General features: G+C 46.8%; 1 protein-coding gene across 2 annotated transcripts in view; it reads left to right on the forward strand.

Moving 5' to 3' along the window:
• The window catches only part of PIK3AP1 (phosphoinositide-3-kinase adaptor protein 1), a 169,387-nt gene that overhangs the window by 110,085 nt on the left and 37,997 nt on the right, over positions 1 to 21,305 (forward strand). For both annotated transcript variants that reach the window (XM_068257564.1, XM_068257563.1), the window contains exons 9-10: positions 11,458 to 11,550; positions 12,343 to 12,540. In XM_068257564.1, coding sequence (XP_068113665.1) covers positions 11,458 to 11,550; positions 12,343 to 12,540 — 291 coding nt within the window. The remainder of the gene's footprint in view (positions 1 to 11,457; positions 11,551 to 12,342; positions 12,541 to 21,305) is intronic.

Here is a 21,305-nt window from a genome sequence, read left to right on the forward strand (position 1 = left end):
CAGCGATAGCAAACATCCACACTGGCACGGACAAGACAAACAAGTAGGAGCGTAACTAATAGCAACCGCAGCCTATAGTTACGTCCACAGGAACAGGACTAGCAAGAATACTACCAGTCACCAACGTGGTGAAGGCAGTCTCCAAACTATCAGGATAGGAAAAGACTTCACTGTACCCCTGCGGGTGCAGTGAACGTCCAAGCAGGCAAGGTAAGGTAATGCAATACAATTCAACTCAAACTTCACACAAGGAACCCAGAAATTAACTAAGGCGAAGCTGTACGCTATGACGGGCAAGGTGTGAGAGGAGGAGCAGGCTTTTCTATGGACATCAGCCAATGAGAGCAGACATGCAAATTCTCACACAGCTGAATGGTAATCACGCAATCCTGTGTTAGGCTGATTGAAGGCTGCAAGCTGACTGTAAATGGGAAGGACTCTCATTACAAATGCATGCCAAATTATTCAACAACATGCATGTAAGAAATCCATAGCTGTCTGGCTGCAGTTCAACTGCAGCAAGCCATAGGTGGATTCATGACAACATCCTGAGCTACTCTGAACTGCAGAGTGATTGCAGATGACAATGTGACTTATTGCAAATGCAATCGAAACTAAGCAACCAAATGCAAGCAGAGAAATCAAAACTGCTCGGTTGCAACTCCACCACAACCGACAGGACATCTACAGGGGTGAGCCTTACAAAACCTCGCTGATAAACAAATTACAGCCATAAAAGTTTTCCTGGCAGAATACAACTTCTGAAGGCAGGGAAGAGATAGGAAAAAGGTCAACAGTTCATGTATTTTCAAACAGGGACACTTAATAGGCTGCCAGTGTGCAGAGACAACAAAACATTCAATCTACTCTCCTACAGGAAAAAAGCGCTTTAAAAATGTTGTTTGTTGTTGTCAATTTTTCCTGTCTATATCCAGCAGAATCAATCACTCTGATTGAATCTGCTAAAAATGTACAGTATGCCGCAAGCAATGCCCAATTAACGATTTTCAGCTGAAATTGACCAAATCGACAGAAGATATTGGCCTCAATTGACTAAGCTTATCTCCTGTCTTTAGGCACCATTCACACTGAAAAGCGCAAAACGCCGGTGATAACCGCAGGCGTTTTACGGGAGTGATTTTTCCGTGATTTTCCGCAGAAAAATCACTGGACACTGCAGCGTTTTTTCCGCTATAGCATTTAATGCTTCTATAGCACTGAAATAGGATCACCAGGAAATCGCCTGAAAATGGTGCAGTTTGCGTTTGGCGATTTGCGTTATTCACCGGTGATTAACGCAAATCGCCCAAGTAAGAACGGGACCATAGGGTATTATAACATAGAGCTTTAAAAAGCGCTAGCGCTTGAGCGTTTTGCCGAAATTGATGGGAAGTGTGAATGGGCCCTTAATAACGTTTCTGAGCTGTTTCTAGAGTTATCACCATGGTGATAAGGCATGTAGTATTCACAAAACATTTTACTTCAGGCAAACTTAAGTTAAGGAAAGATCTCTAAAGTTAACGTTTCAATCCCTAAAATAACTACAGAATTTTAACGTTAAAGACATGGGCCCATATGCAATTCACTTTTTCTCCTAAGTTTTCATCTAGGTGATAATTTTAAACTTGTCAATAAAATGCCTTTTTGAGCCAACAGAAAGCAAGAAAATACTCAAAATACTTTTGACATTACCCTTTCACCTACTTTTTGGTACTTTTTTTTGTTTAAAAGTGCTGGAAAGTTATTTTGAATCGAAGATGAGAAATTATCTCTTAGGAGAAAACTCAGGTAAAAAAGTGAATTGTATATGGACCAGGCTGTTAATTAACTGCATTTGAAAGTAATTACAGAGGAGGTAACTTAAAGAAGTTATCAGCCTAAATTAAAAAAAATGAGCTTTGCTCACCTGGGGCTTTCTCCAGCCCCTTGCAGCCGACTGTCCCACGCCGACCGCTCCGCGCCGCCATCCCGGTCTCTGAGCACGGTGCGGAGGCCGACCCCGAGGTCGTCCTCACTGCGCCTGCGCTAACCGCCGGCGTCAATCAAGCCCACGTTGAACTACTGCGCCTGCGCAGTAAGCCACGTACAACTTGGGCTTGATTGACGGTGGCGATTAGCACAGGCGCAGTGAGGACGACCTCGAGGTCGGCCTCCGCACCGTGCTCGGATGGTGGCGCAGAGCGGAGTGGTCGGCGTGGGCCAGTCGACTGCAAGATGCTGAAGAAAATTTTGCAAAAGCATTTGCATGCGAAAATTCACGTTTGCGCACGACAACCGTGACGCGTGTGATAACGCTTTTGTGAATCAAGCCCCATGTGTGGTGATAAGTTTTCTCTTGCCTTATTATCACCAGCATGATCTTAGTGAATTGAGGCCAGCTCAATCAGTGGTGAGTTAGGAGCACAGTGGCAGCAGGGCTTGATTATGGGCCAACCGACATGCAGTGTTGGCAGCAGAGCTTACACTCACCTATCAACATGTGTCTTCTATCCATCCCCACCGTGTGCTCCTCACTGTCTCTATATCACATGACAAATGCTAGAGGCTAGTAAGGTACATGCCACAGTGCTTCTAGTGTTTGGTCTCTAGGTCTCACAGGCGCCCCAGGAGAGAAGAGGAAGGGAGGAGTGCCCGGCAGTGGAGAGAAGACATGTACCAGTGGACAGGTGTGTGTAAGCTCTGCTGCTAGGCTCTGCATGGCCTGGGAGGGGGGACATATAGGTGGGGGAGACCGGGGGGCTCAGCAGGCAATGCTCAGCCCCACAGATATTATACAGAATTCCTCTCCGATCAGATTTGATCTAAAGGGATCTATTTGATGGCTGAATCTGGTAGCCATTTATTAGTGTATGGCCACCTTAAAGTGAACCTCCAGACTAAAAGTCTACTCAGCGCACTGAAAAGGCTTGGTGTTTCTTTAACAGTTTCACAGCATCAGGACTTTGTTTTTCTTACCCAAGCCTCATTTCTAGCTGCACAGAAGAAAACTGCTCGGGCATTTTTCCCCTGATGCTGTACAAAGCATGATGGGATTTCTGATGTTGTTGTTCTCGTTCTGCTGTTTTGGCGCAGATTTTTTTATTATTTTTATTTTGCATTTGAGATTTGAAGCCTAGCGCGCAGCTGGGAAGGGTGATCAGGACAAAGGACAGTTGGAACTGGATCTCATGCTCCCTGTCACCTCCTTTCAACCAAAAAGATGGCTACTCCCATGAAAAAGATGGCTGGCCCCATGAAATCACAAACATTTGTCGGTTCTTTTAAAACAGGGTGGGTAAGGAATTATATTACCTATCTATTTTAATTAACATAACTAATGTAACTTAATGACAGTATGTTTATTTAGGCTGAAGGTCCCCTTGAACAGTCATTGGCATATAACCAATGTTATACAACAATATAACAATGTTATAATACAATTCTTTTTTCATTTTTGTAAGGAAGTAGCAGCTGTTTATTAAGTTTAACTTTAGGTAAAGTCCCATCTTCACAACAGGATAAAGTACAATTATATTTACTTTACTTCCTTGTTCTGTTTATATCAATTGCACAAATTCCTCTGCTTCTTCAGGATTAATGCATGTACTTTGGATTTCATTGACCTGGTTCCTGCTTGGCATACCGTTCACACTCTTTATCCAAGACTTAAAGGGAATGTCCAAGCAAAATAATAAAATGAGTTTCACTTACCTGGGGCTTCTCCCAGCCCCATGCAGCCATCCTGTGCCCTCGTAGTCACTCACTGCTGCTCCAGTCCCCCGCTGGCAGCTTGCCGACCTCAGAGGTCAGCGGGACGCATTGCGTACATTTTTACGCATTCCCACTAGTGCAGGAAAATTAACACATACATTTTTACACATTACTGGTTATTACGCATTGAACAGTAACGCGTAAAAATGTATGTGTTAATGTTCCTGCACTAGCGGGTATGCGTAAAAATGTACGCAATGCGGCCCGCCGACCTCCTAGGTCGGCAAGCTACCAGCGGGGGACTGGAGCAGCAGTGAGTGACTACGAGGGCACAGGATGGCTGCATGGGGCTGGGAGAAGCCCCAGGTAAGTGAAACTCATTTTTTTATTTTGCTTGAACCTTCCTTTTAAGGCAACCATAGACTGGTGGATTGCCACCAGATCGACCAACAGATCCCTCTCTGATCGAATCTGATCAGAGAGGGATCTAATGGCTGTCCATGCACTGCACACAGATTTTGAATCGATACACATTTGTGTAGCTGCCGCCTACCTCAGGTCACTCTGCTCCCCCACCAGCAGCAATACATAACTGTTCCGCCAGCGCGAGTCCCTGGGTCCATGCTGTCCCTTTCTCTGGCTGGCCTTCTTCATCTTCTCTTAACTTCCTGTCCCGTCCTGTGAGAAGGGGAAGTTCAAACAGTAGAGTGCCCTGTACTATTTGAACTTCCGCTGGTCACAGGACAGGACAGGAAGTGAGGTGAAAATGCAGAAGAAGACCAGCTGGAGAAAGGGACAGCACAGACCAGGGGACTTACGTCGGCAGAACAGGTGAGATTATTGCTGCGCCGATCGTCATCGAATGCCGGTAACGATGCGTTCCCGACCCGCCATCGATCAAGGGAAGTTTTCCGCCTAGACAGATCGATGAAATCGATCGATTTCGGATGGAAATCGGTCGATCGGTCCAACGAGTGCTGATATGTAAGGCGTGCATAGCGGCCGCTCTTCATTTTAACGAGCGCTTGCTCACATTAAGCAGTGAATCAAGGCCTTTGTGTTTATAAGTATAAAACAGATCCTCGCCTCTCTATGCAGAGAGCGGCTGAAAATGCCAATATTGACAGTTCAACATACAAGTGCATTAGTGGATAATTCACTGTTGATCTGGCCGCGGTCGTCTTGTCTTTGAGGAAGCACGTCCAGGGATCCAATATGGAAGCTGTTGAGGCCCCTTTTACACTTACCACACCTTACACGATGCGAGACGATGCACCAGAAGCATCCAAATCGCTGCATTCCTGACGCAAAGTTTGAAGCATGTTGCCGCATGATCCGTGCCTACCACAAGTATTACGTAGTAATGCAAGTCAATGGGTGACGCAGCAAGTGTGAACGGCGGGAGATCGGTGCGATGCGGCAATCCCACTGACGTACTTCCTGCCCAGTAGGGAGTACATCACTAGTCAGGGGCTGCATATGGCCTTGTCGCCGCACCGTGGCGCAGGGTCGTATGGAGGCTGATTTTTGCAGTACGATGTGGCGCTTGCACCACATCGCTACTAATAGGTATGAAACCAGCCAACAGGTCTCCAGATGAGTCCTTGGCTGAATCGGGATAATTGTAAATCACAGGTTATTTGCACCAATAGGTAAGTAACAAACATTACTTGGACAGAAAAAAAAATACATTAAATGCATGCAGGAGTACACCAATAAAGAAATCCAATTCTCCTGTAAATGATGTTCTATACATTCATTTAGTCCTCCTGGAAGGAAAGTTCATAGAATAAAATTCCAATACATTTCTCTTGACTGGATCCTATCACGTCTATTTCCACCACACTCTTCTATTATTTGCTCTGTTGCTGTTATCCTCATGAGTCTTGGATCTTAAAGGGGCACTATGGCGAAAATTTGTAAAATTTTAAATATGTGCAAACATATACAAATAACAAGTACGTTTTTTCCAGAGTAAAATGAGCCATAAATTACTTTTCTCCTATGTTGCTGTCACTTACAGTAGGTAGTAGAAATCTGACAGAAGCGACAGGTTTTGGACTAGTCCATCTATTCATGGGGGAATTCTCAGGGATTTATTTATTTTCAAAAGCACTTAGTGAATGGCAGTTGCTCTGTCCAACTGCCAAAGTACTGTGTAGCGAGCAGGGAGGCTGGCCAGCATAATTGTTTAAATCCTTTTTAGGGAATATCTTTGTAAAGAATAAAAGCCTTGCTGAGAATCCCCTATGAAGAGATGGACTCATCCAAAACTTGTCGCTTCTGTCAGATTTCTACTACCTACTGTAAGTGACAGCAACATAGGAGAAAAGTAATTTATGGCTCATTATACTCTGGAAAAAACATACTTCTTATTTATCTATGTTTGCACATATTTTAAATTTTACAATTTTTTGCCATAGTGCCACTTTAATTGTGGTAGTCTTTAAAATGTCTAGAGATACTGTGTAGATTGTATCCTTATTCGATATTTCTTCCATGCGGACCTAATCTTGCCCTCAAGCTTTGTGATGTTCTTCCTACATATTGAAGACTGCAAGGGCAGGTCAGAAGATATATTACAAATTTAGTCTCACGTTGTTTGAATTGACTCCTTGTTTGAATTTCAAAGTCTTTGTAATAAAAGATTTAAAAGTCCTCCTTCAGTCTTCCATAAACTTTTTTTGTTTTTGCATTTGTAGATTCCTTTAGGTCAGGGGTCTCCAAACGTTTTGGGTCAAGGGCCGGGTCAACGTACTCAGACTGCTGGGGGGCCGGAGTATACATAAAATGATGTAGAAGTCTTTGCAGGCCAGACAGTGAAGCATACCCAGGTGACAACCTGCAGTGGACAGCAGTGTCACCTGATGTGGAATTTGTTTGGAAACCACCAAATTACTGCTTTCTGGCTTCCATGTGGATGGGTGGTGCCAGCACTGCTATTCTATATGCAGACCACCAATATTTAAAGATGTAGCTGACCGCATCTATAAGTGATACAATTTGTGTGTCAGGGGCCGGTAAAAAAGCCTCAGGGGGCCACATTCCGCACGCGGGCCTTAGTTTGAGGACCACTGATCTACGGCCTGTTTCCCTTTTTTTTAGTCCGTTTGGTTTGAAAAACCTTTGGTTTGTGAGGGGTTTTAGCGCATGTTAAGGGGTCTGGTTTTTCTCCTATGTTGGATTTTAGGAATGGATCTGCCCTTAGTAGGTGCCAGTGTTTACCTATGTCCATTCTAATTCTATTACGATCAGTTCAGAATCTTGTGATAAAAGCTGGGATTCCCTCTTTCTCTTTATTTACTTCTGTTTCTGTTTTATCCTCCCTTGCATCTTGTATCAATTTCTCTGTGAAGTTTCGCTGTTTAAACTATGAATAAAATCTTGGCCTGCATGTTTTCAAACTTGTCAAAATACCTGTTCATTGTTTGTGCCTTATGGCATTTCAAAATAATCCTATCTTTTGTTAAAAGAAAAAAAAAGTCACTTATTACCAGCAAATTTCTGCTGTAAATTCTTTCATGTAAGGAGTGCCCAAGGACTGGCTTCAGCTTTAAATATTAACAGAGATTTCTAGCTGGCAGAAAACCCATGTAGAAAACTGTCGGGAATGAGCGATGTGTAGCAGTGGTTTATCTCTAGGCAGTGGCGTAGCAATAGGGGTTGCAGAGGTTGCAACCGCACTGGGATCCTTGGACCAGAGGGGCACTCTAGGGGCCCTCCCTCAACTGCAGTATTAGCTCTTCAATGGTTCTATCATGGTAATAAATAATCACTTCAATATATGCTTTCAATAATGGTAATCATTAACAAACCATTCCCCCTCCTCTGCTTACACCTCTCATACTGTGGATGTCCTTGGAAGGTTATACCACTGGATCTCGGAGGGTGAAGAAGATGGGGGAGCCTCATTAGGATCTAGAGGCTTCCCCCTCCCAAGCTAAATACTCAGAGGGGATGGGTTTTTTTCTTTACTGATTCTCTTTAACACTGAATCGCGATCACTAGCAAAATGGTGCAGCCATAGCAATTGGAATTCGGCCACATCGCAATTGCTTCAGTGGGCTCACCTCCATCCGCTTTCATAGACATAGCAATTTTTGGAATCACCAGCGATTCCTAGAAAGCATAAATCACTGCTAAAAGGGCTATGGTGGGTCCAAGGTCCTAGGACAGGTACAAATTAGGACACAGAAGGAGAAGAAAACACATCCTAATTGAGCTAACAATATATACACACTCTCAATTACTGTTTGTGATGAAACGCGGAAAAGCCGCTGTCTCTCAAGGCGAGGCGGCTGTTTCCGCGTCCAGCATGGCGTCACAACGCGGAAAAAACGCCGCATGCCGCTTAGGCAGAGCGGCGGAATCCGCATCGGAGGCGGCTCCCGCACTCAGTTCACTGGATACATTGCAAGACAGTACTGGTGTGGCTGGGACTGATAGTCCACCAAGATTCAGACTTACACGCGCGCGAGCACAGAGGCAGAGTTAAAATAGCAGTTAGAAGGGTGTCGGCTGACCAGCTGGGTCAGCTGACAAATTCCACTGCTCTCATTGGACCAGCAATTAGGGAGGTCCTGGAAAGGTCCTAGAGTATATATACTGCTGGTTGTTCACTTGCTCTTTGTCTGGCGTGCGATCACATATGTGGGAGCACCCAGATCCGTAGTCAGATCCGCAAGTGTGGCGGGACCAGCTGGAGCTGTAATCCTACACTTAGCTAGATTTTGTTGATAGCTTAAAGTACTAGTTTGATTGTGATTATTTGTTATGACTTTTGCCTGCCTTGACTACCCTTCTGAACTCTGATCTTGTACCTTGATATTTCTAATACCCTGTTGCCGAACCCCGGCTCGTTTCTAGACTCCGCCTCAGTCTCCTGATTCTGTACCTCGATATTTCTGATACCCCGTTACTGAACCCTGCCTGTACTTAGACTCCGCCTTTGCCTCCTGATCTTGTACTTTATCTGTCCGTGTGTGTACGACCTGGCTTGTCCGACCTCGAGAACCGACCTTACCGTTAGAGGCGGTTCCTCGCTCTGTTAGCGACCTTTCCTCCTGAGGGTCACTTCCAGACATCCTTCCTACTGTCAGTCTGACTCCTCCCGTCTTGGAGAGCTCAGGTCTGCAGAAGGAATCTGTGCAGTACTCCTTGCTGCACTGAGGCCTAGTCCTCAAAGTGTTACTGTTACACCAAACACTACACTCTACTCAGGTGAACAGAGGTTAGCTAGTATATCGGATTATCGGTGAGACTGCAGATCACTTATAATCTGGTATATATCTGTATTCCCAGTGATACTGCAGATCACCGGTAATCAGATCCTCTCTGTGCTTCACCGATCGTTACACTGTTGCCCAAAATGATCACTAATAATTGTATTGGGGACAGTTATAGGAAACCTGCTGTACAGATACACTACATAGTTGTCTGCTGTATTCCATGGAGAGGGAAGGATAAGCAGGAGCCAAGAAGTAGCCTACTTTTCCTTTAACATCAGCATAGATTGTTAGTGATCCATTAAGACAGATCACTATCTGACATTATCAATGACAATCAAGAATGACAAAAATATAAGGTGAGTACATATCTTAAAAGATTGGGGACCTTACAGTAATATATGTACAACAGGCAGATTCAGGTACCAGCTGTGCTAAACTGGCCACTGCAGAGCCTGCCCTGCACTGCATCCTACAGGAATGTCCAACTCCAGTCTTCAAGGGCTATATCATCCATAGGTTTAGAATGGACAGAAAAATGGAAGAATGTGTTTTCCTTGAGCCACGCCTTTCCTGATTCAGTCCCATCAATTAACTTGAGCTGTGCCAAAAATGTGTGAGGACCTCGGCCTTCGAGGACTGGAGTTGGACATGCCTAGGAGTATAGAAGATACAGCGTAAGGAAATGAATGATTAGCTTTGCAAACTAGTTAATAACCTGTGTGGGTGGAACATTTTTGGTTGAGTAATTAAACACTAAAAAGCAGAAAGGAACCCCAGCTCAATCCTTTTGCATTATACATCTTCCTATAAATAGAAGCTAAAAAGTCTTGTTGGATTTCCAGCATCATCGGTGTCTACTGGTTGCTCCCGCTAACTTCTCAAACCCTAAACAGAAGCTGCTAGGACAAGTCAAACGCCTTAAGCTTTGTACACATGCTTGACAGCCGTCACCCGAAACGAATAGCGGGTCAGCTGAAAATCATTTAAATAAGTCACCCAACGATAGACAGTGATTATCGTATACATAGAATTTTAGGATGAAATCTATTAAAAATCTAACTGCAGCATTGCACTATTTGATGCAGTGCAATGCTATGGGCCCTTGATCTATGTCTGCTCCCGACCTGCCGCCGATCAACATATTCCATCCAACTAATTTGATGAATTTCAGATGATCGACTGATTAGGCTGGCCGCAGCATCGACACTATGGGCCCATGTTCTATGGCTGCTCCCAATTTGCTGCGGATTAATATATTCCATCCAACAAATTTTATCAATTTTCGATTAATTAGGTAAGCCGCAGCATCGATCTTTAGCAGATTCGATCAGAGCGATCAGCCAGAAATCGATGGCAAAAAACAAAAGTGTATTGCCATATTTTAGGATGCTTGGCGGCCTTCACAGCAAACCTTACCCTGCTGCAGAATTCAGTCAAAATATGAATGAAAGGAGTATCCTAGCACAAGATATCAAAACCGTTACTGACAAATGTATTATTTTCAGTGTTGAATTTTTTTTTCAATAAACTGAAAAGTAGTCAATTTATAAACATCTCCCTGTGTGTACTCATCATAATCGCAATGCAAGGGCATTATTGCTTTATATTTGAATCAGTAGTTACATTATAGCTGCACATCAGGGGCGTAGCAATAGGGGGTGCAGAGGTTGCGACCGCATCGGGGCCCTTTGGCCACAGGGGCCCCAAGAAGCCCTCCATCAACTTCAATATTAGCTCTCTATTGGTCCTGTGCTCATAATAATCACTTCTATAGATATTTTGAATAGTGGTAATCATTAACAAACTGCTCCCCATCCCCTTCTTGCATCTCTGACCCTGTAGTTGCCATTGGTAGGTTTTCATGCACAGTATCAATTGTTATGTATAGAGTGCTTCGGGGGCCCCAATGTAAAACTTGCATAGGGGCCTACAGCTCCTTAGCTACGCCACTGCTTCACATCACTGCTGCATTTCACTTTATTACTGTTTGTTTTTATTACTCTTTTCTCTGCTTCAAGGATGCACAAGGTGACGTGACATGATGAAATACACATGTGTAAAGTGCCAAGCACACAAATAACTATGCTGTGCTCCTTTTTTTCTTTCTCTACCTGAGAGAGTTAAAATCAGGTATGCAAATGACAGTTTCTGTCCAGGTCGGGTCAGGGTCAGACTATAGTGTAACCCTCGCTGATAAGGAATTACAGCCATAAAACATTTTCCTGGCAGAAAATAGTTTCTAAGAGCAGGAAAGTGATAAAAAAAGGGTCAGTAGTTCATAGATTTTAGTTATGGCATTTTTCAATGCATGTTTCATTGAGCAGAGACAATGACATAGTAAAAACTTAAAAAGTATATTTAAAAATGAAATAAAACTGTTCAATATCTGGATATCTAAAAAAAGTCATTTTTAGGAGAAGGAGGATAGATACAATTGTTTCTCGTCAGTTTATTTTCACCTCGTGTTTCCTTTACTCTTCAAAATTACGGTTTGTTCCTTATGTGGTGCTCAGATTAACGCTTTAATCTTTCTACTCAGATATCGACATGAGTAAACCTCAAGAGACCGATTCGTCATTTCAGAATCAGGGAATGACTGCACAAGACTCGATGCTGCGCAAAATTTTGGAAGGTAATTTATTCTTTTTGGCAAAAAGGAAAATGTTGAAGTAAAAGACTCACATTTTTTCACTACTGTTTTTATTCTTGATAGCGCTATTTAGGAAGAATGCGAAGAAATGTTGGACATTTATTGTTGTCTGGTGTAAACCAACAGAAGTAAATGCACAAATATATCCAGCAATGCAGCTGAATATTACCTATCTATGACAGTACACACTGCAGACAGTTTAGCTGTGCCTCCAATTTTAGGTAGTAGTTGTAGGTAGTAGTATAGGTAGCCAGGCACAGGAGGAAGAAAGATGCTGCAAGACAGGGGCAGGCTGAAGAGTCAGGGCACTATGCCCTGTCTATCAGCCTGTGAGTGGACATGGGCAGGACTAAGGGGGTGGTGCCAGCCAAGAGCGTAGACAGCTGTGCGTTGTCAGTAGTACAACATTGGCTTATTACAGGTAGGAGAGAAATAGTCAGATACTGCAGCACTGAGCAGGGTAACATTGTACTGAGGTCTTAAGTTCATAGTATGCATTGCTCTGGGGCTGGCCATGTTGGAACTCAGGGGAGTGGATAGACTTGCGTGCGTGTGGCGGGTGCGTGCGCACGTGCAGTAACATGCGGTGGGCGGTGGCGAGAAACAGACCCTAGAGCCCGCTTTTAAACGGGCTTGGGTCTGCTAGTATATAATAAAGCTTGAGATGAAGGTAATCTCTGCGTAGTAAAGATTTTCATAAGGTTTTTATAATTGCATTTTCTAGCAATTTTTCCTACAACTAATGATTACTTTTTGTTTTAACGCTATAAATAGGAACTAACCTGGACATCTATGTTCCAAAAGGAGGTGATGGAGGAGGGGAAGAGGATCAATATGATGTTTGCAGCAATTATCCGCATTATGATGACGTCAGTGAAGCCATTCAGCCCTCATCAGTAGCGGCTAGTCGGCCTCCTGTACCTTACCCTCGACCAGAAGAACCTCCAGATACTAAACCTTACATTTCACAGGGTGCGTGTTGCAGTGTTAAGTTTTATTATTATTATTAATTTATAAAGCACCATCATACTCTGTGTTGTACAAAGTAAGAAGCAAACATGGGGTACATAATAATACAGACAATGGAATACACCAATATACAGCATAGAGAATTGGTACAAAATAGAAAATTGGTATAAAATTCAAAATCGGTAATTACAGTGACAAAAATACCAAAAGGCGCCTTCTGCTTAAACTTATTACTACTTTGGCACTGTATTTGCCCTGAGAAAGGGGGCACAGACCCACGAAACGCGTTGCCAGTTCAAATTAAAGTTTGTTGCTTATTATACGAATTTGTCTTCATTGTGGTAAGTCACCGCACACATTTTAGTTTTTATCATATCAATTTTATCATACCTTGGGTGCCTATTTTCCCCTTTGTGTTACCCACCCTCCTTCTGGAGGGGTGTTCTATTTGATCAGGAGTGTTTTCACCACCCCCATAACCATCTAGTGTTCTTTACAAAGAGAGCGACAGCATCCAGCCCTACTGGACACCCGAGTGGAGTCGGGTTTGTGCATCTCCACCTGCCTACAGTGGTCGGTTGCCCGTCTGCAACCTTCCTTTGTGAGTACCACAATTTACATCTTCACCATTTTACCACTGTTGTGCAGTGGTGCTCAGCAGAGCTCGAATATTCGAGTAGCTCGAATATTCGAGCTCTTTTTCAGCTATTCGAGCTCGGTATTTGAGCTCCGAATAGCTGGAGCTATTCGAATGGGCTATTCGAGTGAACTCGAATAGCCCATGCACTATTCGCGCTATTCGAGCTAACAGCGCTATTCGAGCTCGAATACCGAGCTCGAATAGCGTCATAGCCCAGATTGATGTCCTTAGAACCAATCAGAGGGCTCCCAGGCCCTCTGACGGCAGCCAATCACTGAGGGGGACCCTGGCCAGCCCCTACCCTATAAATAGCGGCCGCCATGTTCCGTTTCTCCGTCCTTGCCCGACTTTGCACAGAGAGAGAGATCTGCTCCTTTGTGCGTTGGCTTAGCAAGAGCTTTATTGTGGTCATTTACCTAGCGGTTTTGCTCACATACACCTCCTATATACACCTATATTGTTGTTAGTTAGATAGACATTGTATTTTAGTTAGTAGCTTTTGTGTTACATAGAGAGAGACTACATAGAGAGAGAGCCTTGCCTGTGTGGGCAGCTGTTCTCTCCTGTCCTCTGTTTATTTCTCATCTATACCAGTATTTCTGCTGTCCTTTAGTACTGATTGATTGTATTTTGTATTGTAGTTATATACTGTAACTGTACTAGGACACTCACTCAGTCACTGTTCATAGGCTACTAGCTCCTGCGTGTGCGTGCACTCACTGTCTGTGTACTGTACACACACTCTATTTCCTTCTGAATAGTTATATACTGTAACTGTACTAGGACACTTACTGACTGTCACTGTTCATAGGCTACTAGCTCCTGCGTGTGCGTGCACTCACTGTCTGTGTACTGTACACACACTCTATTTCCTTCTGAATAGTTATATACTGTAACTGTACTAGGACACTCACTCACTGACACTGTTCATAGGCTACTAGCTCCTGCGTGTGCGTGCACTCACTGTCTGTGTACTGTAGTGTACACACACTCTATTTCCTTCTGAATAGTTATATACTGTAACTGTACTAGGACACTCACTGTCACTTTTCATAGGCTACTAGCTCCTGCGTGTGCGTGCACTCACTGTCTGTGTACTGTACACACACTCTATTTCCTTCTGAATAGTTATATACTGTAACTGTACTAGGACACTCACTGTCACTGTTCATAGGCTACTAGCTCCTGCGTGTGCGTGCACTCACTGTCTGTGTACTGTACACACACTCTATTTCCTTCTGAATAGTTATATACTGTAACTGTACTAGGACACTCACTCACTGACACTGTTCATAGGCTACTAGCTCCTGCGTGTGCGCGCACTCACTGTCTGTGTACTGTAGTGTACACACACTCTATTTCCTTCTGAATAGTTATATACTGTAACTGTACTAGGACACTCACTGTCACTGTTAATAGGCTACTAGCTCCTGCGTGTGCGTGCACTCACTGTCTGTGTACTGTACACGCACTCTATTTCCTTCTGAATAGTTATATACTGTAACTGTACTAGGACACTCACTCACTGACACTGTTCATAGGCTACTAGCTCCTGCGTGTGCGTGCACTCACTGTCTGTGTACTGTACACACACTCTATTTCCTTTTGAATAGTTATATACTGTAACTGTACTAGGACACTCACTGCCACTGTTCATAGGCTACTAGCTCCTGCGTGTGCGTGCACTCACTGTCTGTGTACTGTACACACACTCTATTTTCTTCTGAATAGTTATATACTGTAACTGTACGAGGACACTCACTGTCACTGTTCATAGGCTACTAGCTCCTGCGTGTGCGTGCACTCACTGTCTGTGTACTGTACACACACTCTATTTCCTTCTGAATAGTTATATACTGTAACTGTACTAGGACTCTCACTGTCACTGTTCATAGGCTACTAGCTCCTGCGTGTGCGTGCACTCAGTGTCTGTGTACTGTACACACACTCTATTTCATTCGGAATAGTTATATACTGTAACTGTACTAGGACACTCACTGTCACTGTTCATAGGCTACTAGCTCCTGCGTGTGCGTGCACTCACTGTCTGTGTACTGTACACACACTCTATTTCCTTCTGAATAGTTATATACTGTAACTGTACTAGGACACTCACTCACTGACACTGTTCATAGGCTACTAGCTCCTGCGTGTGCGTGCACTCACTGTCTGTGTACTGTAGTGTACACACACTCTATTTCCTTCTGAATAGTTATATACTGTAACTGTACTAGGACACTCACTGTCACTGTTCATAGGCTACTAGCTCCTGCGTGTGCGTGCACTCACTGTCTGTGTACTGTACACACACTCTATTTCCTTCTGAATAGTTATATACTGTAACTGTACTAGGACACTCACTCACTGACACTGTTCATAGGCTACTAGCTCCTGCGTGTGCGTGCACTCACTGTCTGTGTACTGTACACACACTCTATTTCCTTCTGAATAGTTATATACTGTAACTGTACTAGGACACTCACTGTCACTGTTCATAGGCTACTAGTTCCTGCGTGTGCGTGCACTCACTGTCTGTGTACTGTACACACACTCTATTTCCTTCTGAATAGTTATATACTGTAACTGTACTAGGACACTCACTGTCACTGTTCATAGGCTACTAGCTCCTGCGTGTGCGTGCACTCACTGTCTGTGTACTGTACACACACTCTATTTCCTTCTGAATAGTTATATACTGTAACTGTACTAGGACACTCACTCACTGACACTGTTCATAGGCTACTAGCTCCTGCGTGTGCGTGCACTCACTGTCTGTGTACTGTAGTGTACACACACTCTATTTCCTTCTGAATAGTTATATACTGTAACTGTACTAGGACACTCACTGTCACTGTTCATAGGCTACTAGCTCCTGCGTGTGCGTGCACTCACTGTCTGTGTACTGTACACACACTCTATTTCCTTCTGATTACTGATTGATTATTGTAATTTCTGGTTGTACTTACTGTTACTACTTACTGTACTAGTAGGGACACTCAGTCACTGTTCATAGGCTAGCTCCTGCGTGTGCGTGCACTCACTCACTGTCTGTGTACACACACTCTATTTCCTTGTGATTATTACTACTGATTATTGTAACTTCTAGTTGTACTTACTGACTCTGTTACTACTTACTTACTGTACTAGACACTCACTCAGTCACCTCGCCCACCAACCCACTCCATTAAAGTACCCCACTTTTCACCCGCCCTTTTAAAAAACTTTTGTGTTTACGCCCAAAACATCGAAGATGTCTGGAAGTGGCAGCCAGCGCGGTCTGGGCAAGGGGAAGGGCAGCAAGGGAAGCAGGAGGAGAGGGGGCAGCATTGTGGCAAGCCGCGGGCGCGGCCGCGCCACCATGCACAGTTCCGCAGCAGCAGCAGCAGCGTCAGTGGCTAACATTCCTCCTATAGCCACTGGCCGTGGGCGCCTTGGGCGCCGCCCAGCAGGAGCATCTGCAACTCACGCTGCAGAGACACAGCAGCAGCGTGTAGCACCTGCTCCGATTTTCCTCCAGCCGGGTCGGAAACGTCCCATTGAGGAAAAGGATGCAGACACTGTGGTGCAACTGATGACGGAGGATGAGCAGCCCGCCATCAGCTCTGCATCCGAGGCCTCCACCCTCATCACCACCACCACCACCCCTGTTCGCAGCAGCCGCCCAGCAGGGCCTGGGGAGGAGGCCAGTTCATCGTCAGTCGCCGACCTGTCACTCAGCACTCTTTTGACCCCAGGCATGATGAGTCAATTGTCTGCTGTTGTTGGCGATTTGGAGGAGGAGATGCTGATGGGCACTTTGGGGGATGAGGGATTGGACAGCAAGACTGTGGCGACAGTCAAGCAGCCCATCCATGCATCAGGAGAGGAGTTTGGGGGGTCATCATCCCAGCAGGACATGTTTCAGGAGGGGGAGGATGATGATAACACGGTGACAGACAGAGACTGGGTGCCACCAGCTCCAGGGGATGTCGTCATCAGCAGCTCTGAGGAGGAGGAGGAGGATGCGTTTGTGGGCCTTGCAAGGAGGCGCATCATTGCAAGCATTGGCAGCAGTAGGCAGGTCCCCCAGCCTGCTGGTGTCTCAGGCTCAGCAGCAGCAGCAGCAGCATCTGCCAGTACCACCACCAGCCGCACCCAAGCCCCCCCCCCCTCCCCAACCACCACAGGGAGACAGGCAGCAGCGGTTCCATGCCGTAGGGGGTTGTTTTTGTCACCAATCTGGCGCTTTTTCACCATGCCCACAGTGTACAGCAAGTACGCCACTTGCAACCACTGTCAGCGGAAGTTGAGCAGAGGTGCAGACCCCTTAAAGTTCAGCACCAGCTCGCTCATCAACCACCTTGCTGCGAAACATTTCCACCAGCATGAGGAGTTCCAGAGGCTGAAGGCATCTGGTGCTGGCAGTGGCACCACACCCATCACTGCACAGCCTTCAGCAGCAGCAGCAGCAGCAACAGCAGCCACCCGCCCTCCTGCTCCTCCAGCAGCACCAGCAGGAGTGCGGAAACGCACTGCTCCTCCCCCCTCTGCAACTCCTGCCGCCGACACTGAGGCCTGTTCTGGCAGCCAGTCCTCAGTGGCCTCCTCTGCTGTGTCTGCTGATTCCCGTGCCAGCAAAAGGCCACGCCAGAGCCTTTTGAGCGAGTCCTTCCAGGGGGTGGTTAGGGCTCTGCCTCCCAGCAGCCGTCGCGTGCGGTAGCTGAACGGCTTGCTGGCACGGGCCATGTGCTCCCAACTCCTGCCGTACACGCTCGTGCAGGAGGGGAGCGACATTCGTGCGCTGCTTGCTTGCGCAGCCCCAGACTGGCAGCTCCCCGGCAGACACTTCTTCGCCCGCAAGGCCATTCCTGCACTGCACCGCTTTGTGATGGCCAATGTGGAGCGAGGGCTGGAGCACGCGGTTGGTGAAAGGGTCCACGTCACCATGGACTCCTGGAGCAGCCGCTTCGGGACAGGCCGCTACCTGTCCTTCACTGTCCACTGGGTCAGCTTGGTGGAAGGGGGTGAGGATGGGAGAGCAGCAGCGGGCACAGCAGCAACACAGTGGGTGGTGCCACCCCGCAGGGTCGGGGGAACTGCAGCAGGTTCCTCCGATCCTCTGCCATCCTCTGGCACACCTGGCAAAACCCCCCGTCTCAGCAGCAGCGTGAAGGCCCGCCACTGCCAAGCGCTGCTGCACTTGGTCAGCCTTGGGAAGACCAAGCTGACGGCAACCCATGTGTTGGCCAAACTCCAGGAGCAGGAGAGGATTTGGCTGACCCCCAGAGGCCTCAGAGTCGGAGAGGTGGTGGCCGACAATGGGGCCAATCTGGTTGCCGCAATAGACAGGGGAAACCTGACCCACATCCCCTGTCTTGCCCACGTGCTGAACCTGGTGGTGCAGAAGTTTTTGCGCACCTACCAGGGGATGGGCGAACTGCTGGAAACGGCAAGGAACGTTGTGCGTCACTTCCGGCGCTCGGCTGCAGCCTGTGCGAGCCTGGAAGACGTGCAAAAGGAGCTGGAGCTGCCACGCCATCGGCTGATCCTTGACGTTCCGACTCGCTGGAACTCCACCCTGGCGATGTTGGAGCGTCTGGTTGAACAGAAGCACGCTGTCAACCAGTACCTTGCCCAGGCCACTGTTTCCGCCGCTCAGAGAAGGGACAGGACCAGCAACATCCCGTCCATCGTCCCCGATGATGACTGGAGGCACATGCAGCAGGTGTGCTTAGTGCTGGCTCCCTTTCTGCAGGCCACTAACATGGTGAGCAGGGACCATGCTATGGTCTGCGAGTGGGTGCCCCTGGTTTGTCTGCTGAACAGGGCCCTCGATGCTTTGCTGGAACAGGGAGCGGCAGCCTTGGACCAGCAGGAGCGGCAAGCAGCTGCACAGTCCACCTCTGAGGGGGAGGAGGAGGAGGACTTGGTGGAGGTCCCTGACCTTGCTGCTGATGAGGGGGATCAGCACAGCGCAGCTGAGTTGGTGCGGGGGTGGAGAGAGGATGAGGCGGCAGAGGAGGAGGATGAGGAGGACAGCACTGCCGTCGATGTGCCAGCAGACGTGGCCCGCCTCTTCCCAATGGCAGCGCACATGCTGACGTGCCTGCGCAGGGACCCCAGGGTGATCCAGATGAAGCAGAGGGAGGACATCTGGATCAGCATGATGTTGGACCCGCGCCTCAAGGGGAAGTTGAGCCAGTTCCTGCCGCCTGCAGGAGGAGACCCAGCGCAACAAATAAGGAGCTTGCAGCAGGCCCTTGTTGAGCGCTTGGAGGAAGCCTTCCCCCAGCCTTCCACCCCCACTGTCCAGCCAGCACAGAGGCAGCAGCAGGTGCCTGCATCCAGCAGCAAGCGCCCCACAGACCTGCTGTCTCTCAGCCACGAGCTCTACAGGACTGTAGAGGCTCCGGCAGCAGTGACTAGAGAGGAGGTGCATGCAGCAGCATCCTCCTCCGGTCACAGCCAGCGCCTGACCCGAATGGTGGCTGACTACATGGGGTCCTACAGCGGGCTTGACAGCGATGCCCCTGTTGATCCCATGGAGTATTGGGTCAAGCGCCTGGAGATCTGGAGCGAGCTGGCGCAGTACGCCCTGGAAGTGCTGTCCTGCCCCCCTTCCAGCGTGCTGTCCGAGCGCTGCTTCAGTGCAGCTGGTGGCGTGGTCACCGAGAAACGCTCACGTCTGTCTCACAAGTCTGTGGACAGACTGACGTTTCTCAAGATGAACCAGGCGTGGGTGGAAGGCGAGTTCCTGGCCCCTGTTGTCGGCGAGAGGGGGACATGAACTGGCTGCCGGAACTTAGAACCATCGTTAATGTGCCTTACCACCCTTTACCACCTCCTGGCTCCTGCTCACTAAGCCAGCCTGGTTCACTTTGACTATTACGTCACCTGCAGCCACACATTTTACAACTACAGTGGGCTGCTGTGTACTGCCCTTCTGCTGTCTGTCTGTGTTTCCCACTGCCAGGGTACACAGATTTACATTCTGCTGCCACTCTGCCACCAGCTATTACGTCAAAAAATAGCTATATATCTGTGTAATTTGTTTTACAAACAAAACCAAAAAACCATAAAAAAAAAAAAAGGTTTAATTTTTCTGAGGTGCCCGGGTTGAAAACTGTGTTGTCCCAGTTGTGTATTGGACACGATGTGGGCTGCACGACCGCTGTCTGGGACCTCCTGTTGTGTTTATTTACAGCCCTGGTATCACCCGCTAGGTACCAGGGCTATTATGTCACGCTGCCTGCCTGCTGCCACACTCACACTACTCCTCCATTCCTCCTGCTGCTGCTGCTGTCTGTCTGTGTTTCCCACTGCCAGGGTACATAGAATTACATTCTGCTGCCACTCTGCCACCAGCTATTACGTCAAACAATAGCTGCTCACATTACTCCTCCATTGCTGCTGCTGCCGGTCTGTGTTTCCCACTGCCAGGGTACACAGAATTACATTCTGCTGCCACTCTGCCACCAGCTATTACGTCAAAAAAATAGCTATATATCTGTGTAATTTGTTTTACAAACAAAACCAAAAAACCATAAAAAAAAAAAGGTTTAATTTTTCTGAGGTGCCCGGGTTGAAAACTGTGTTGTCCCAGTTGTGTATTGGACACGATGTGGGCTGCACGACCGCTGTCTGGGACCTCCTGTTGTGTTTATTTACAGCCCTGGTATCACCCGCTAGGTACCAGGGCTATTATGTCACGCTGCCTGCCTGCTGCCACACTCACACTACTCCTCCATTCCTCCTGCTGCTGCTGCTGTCTGTCTGTGTTTCTCACTGCCAGGGTACACAGAATTACATTCTGCTGCCACTCTGCCACCAGCTATTACGTCAAAAAATAGCTATATATCTGTGTAATTTGTTTTACAAACAAAACCAAAAAACCATAAAAAAAAAAGGTTTAATTTTTCAGAGGTGCCCGGGTTGAAAACTGTGTTGTCCCAGTTGTGTATTGGACACGATGTGGGCTGTCTGTGTGTTTCCACTGCCAGGGAGCACATACAATGGCGCTTCCAACATGCGTGCGCCACCAGCTATTTGTTACGCTCAAAAATAGCTGCATTTCTTTAAAAAAAAAATTGAAAAGAGAAATAAGTGAAGAAGAAGAAGACGATATAGAAAAAGTAGGAGAAGAAGAAGA

The sequence above is a fragment of the Hyperolius riggenbachi genome, chromosome 10, assembly GCF_040937935.1.
Source record: "Hyperolius riggenbachi isolate aHypRig1 chromosome 10, aHypRig1.pri, whole genome shotgun sequence".
NCBI classification, from domain to species: domain Eukaryota; kingdom Metazoa; phylum Chordata; class Amphibia; order Anura; family Hyperoliidae; genus Hyperolius; species Hyperolius riggenbachi.